This window comes from Morone saxatilis, unplaced genomic scaffold, assembly GCF_004916995.1.
Source record: "Morone saxatilis isolate NCDOM2014 unplaced genomic scaffold, NCSU_SB_2.0 Contig15, whole genome shotgun sequence".
Classification (NCBI taxonomy): Eukaryota; Metazoa; Chordata; class Actinopteri; family Moronidae; genus Morone; species Morone saxatilis.
In genome coordinates, this window is record NW_023339707.1 from 828,501 (window position 1) to 830,061 (window position 1,561).

At 34.9% G+C, this 1,561-nt stretch overlaps 1 protein-coding gene across 1 annotated transcript in view; it reads left to right on the forward strand.

Moving 5' to 3' along the window:
• Positions 1 to 1,561, forward strand: part of gata5 (GATA binding protein 5) — an 11,709-nt gene that overhangs the window by 4,673 nt on the left and 5,475 nt on the right. The window contains 1 exon segment of the mRNA XM_035657135.1: positions 43 to 97. Coding sequence (XP_035513028.1) covers positions 43 to 97 — 55 coding nt within the window.

A 1,561-nucleotide genomic window follows, 5' to 3' on the forward strand; every position in this document is an offset into this window, starting at 1 on the left:
ACACACACACACAAACAATAAAAAAAATCGACGAATCACACAGTGTCAATAAAAGAATAAAATGCAAAACAGGCCAAATATAAAGCTCAGAAACACTGTATAACCAGGTAAGTTAACTCAATTAAATTTAAAAAAAATAAATTTAAAATCCTAAGTAAAGCTAACTCAATTTTATCAGTCAAAAACTTCCATGATCAAGTAGCTTCAATAATTTTAAGTGATTCTGACTCAATTTTGTAATTTCTATTTGGGTTAGGGTTAGTGAACTGTGAAAACCTACTTACTGCCTAAAAGTACTTAATCAAGAATGTTTTTTTTATTCCCAATATAACTTCCAATATTCATTACAGTGAAATAAGTGAAATCATTTTACATATGATACGTCATCGTCATCGATCATTACTGTTAATGTAGTTGTTGCTACTGTTGTTGCTGTACATCTGTTGTGTGTGTCTCTCTCTCTCTCTCTCTCTCTCTCTCCCCCCCAACTGGTCAAGGCAGATGACCACCCACCTAGAGCCGAAGGGTCTGTCCTAGGTTTCTGCCTGTTAAAAGCAAGTTTTTTTGCTCCGTCGGCCAAGTGCTCTCAATGGTGTACTGTTGGACTACTCTGTAAATGTTAAAAGGAGTTCGGTCTAGTCCTGCTCTATTTGAAAAGTGTCCTGAGATAACTTCTGTTATGAATTGGCGCTATACAAATAAACATTGAAATTTAACATTACAGAAACCACATGCAGTACATCCCCAGCATCATGAAGTAAAACTGCGGTCAGTGTTAAATTGGAGGGATAGTCAAACTTCCTGCTTGCACTGCAATCACAATGAGATCAGGGTGCTGAACTACAACATGGAACATTTTATTAAAAAGAACTACTAGAAACTACCTTCAAATTATGAAATCTATTCATTCATTTATACAGTCTTTACTAGACTTAGAAACATTTTAGAGAAACAAACAAGGGCAACTAAAACAACTAAACTTCTAAAATTAAACTGAAAAACAACTGAAACAACTAAAAAGCTATGCTGAAAATCAGTCTTATTTTGGAAGTCAGCAACCAGGAAGTAAAGTAATCCCAACTCTCACATCTCTATCATTAGCTAGTTACTGTTATATTAATTCTGATTTAGCCTATTTACATTCTTATAAATAAACTAATAGCTAATAAACCCATCATAAACACTAGAAATCCCTAGAAATGTAAAGGTTTATTAGACCCCACAATATAGAAGCATTAGATGAAGTAAAACACAGATTTCAGGATCTTTGCCAATAGTAGGTGTAGTGGGTCCTCTGCAGGTTTACACCGATACCAAATATTTCTGCTGACACTGCTTCTCTCAACCTATCTGCTCAACTAACAAGAGGTTACCTAATGTCACACAGCCATAAAGCGGTATTGGAATACATTAGCAGAGCATCGGACCCGATACCCGATACTGGTATCATCCCTAGTCCTCTCAACAGACTGTTGATTGTATAGATCTTGATTTCTTGCTTCTTTTTATGAAATGTGAAATTTTGTCTACAGGATAAACATAATTCATCAGTTGAATTTTT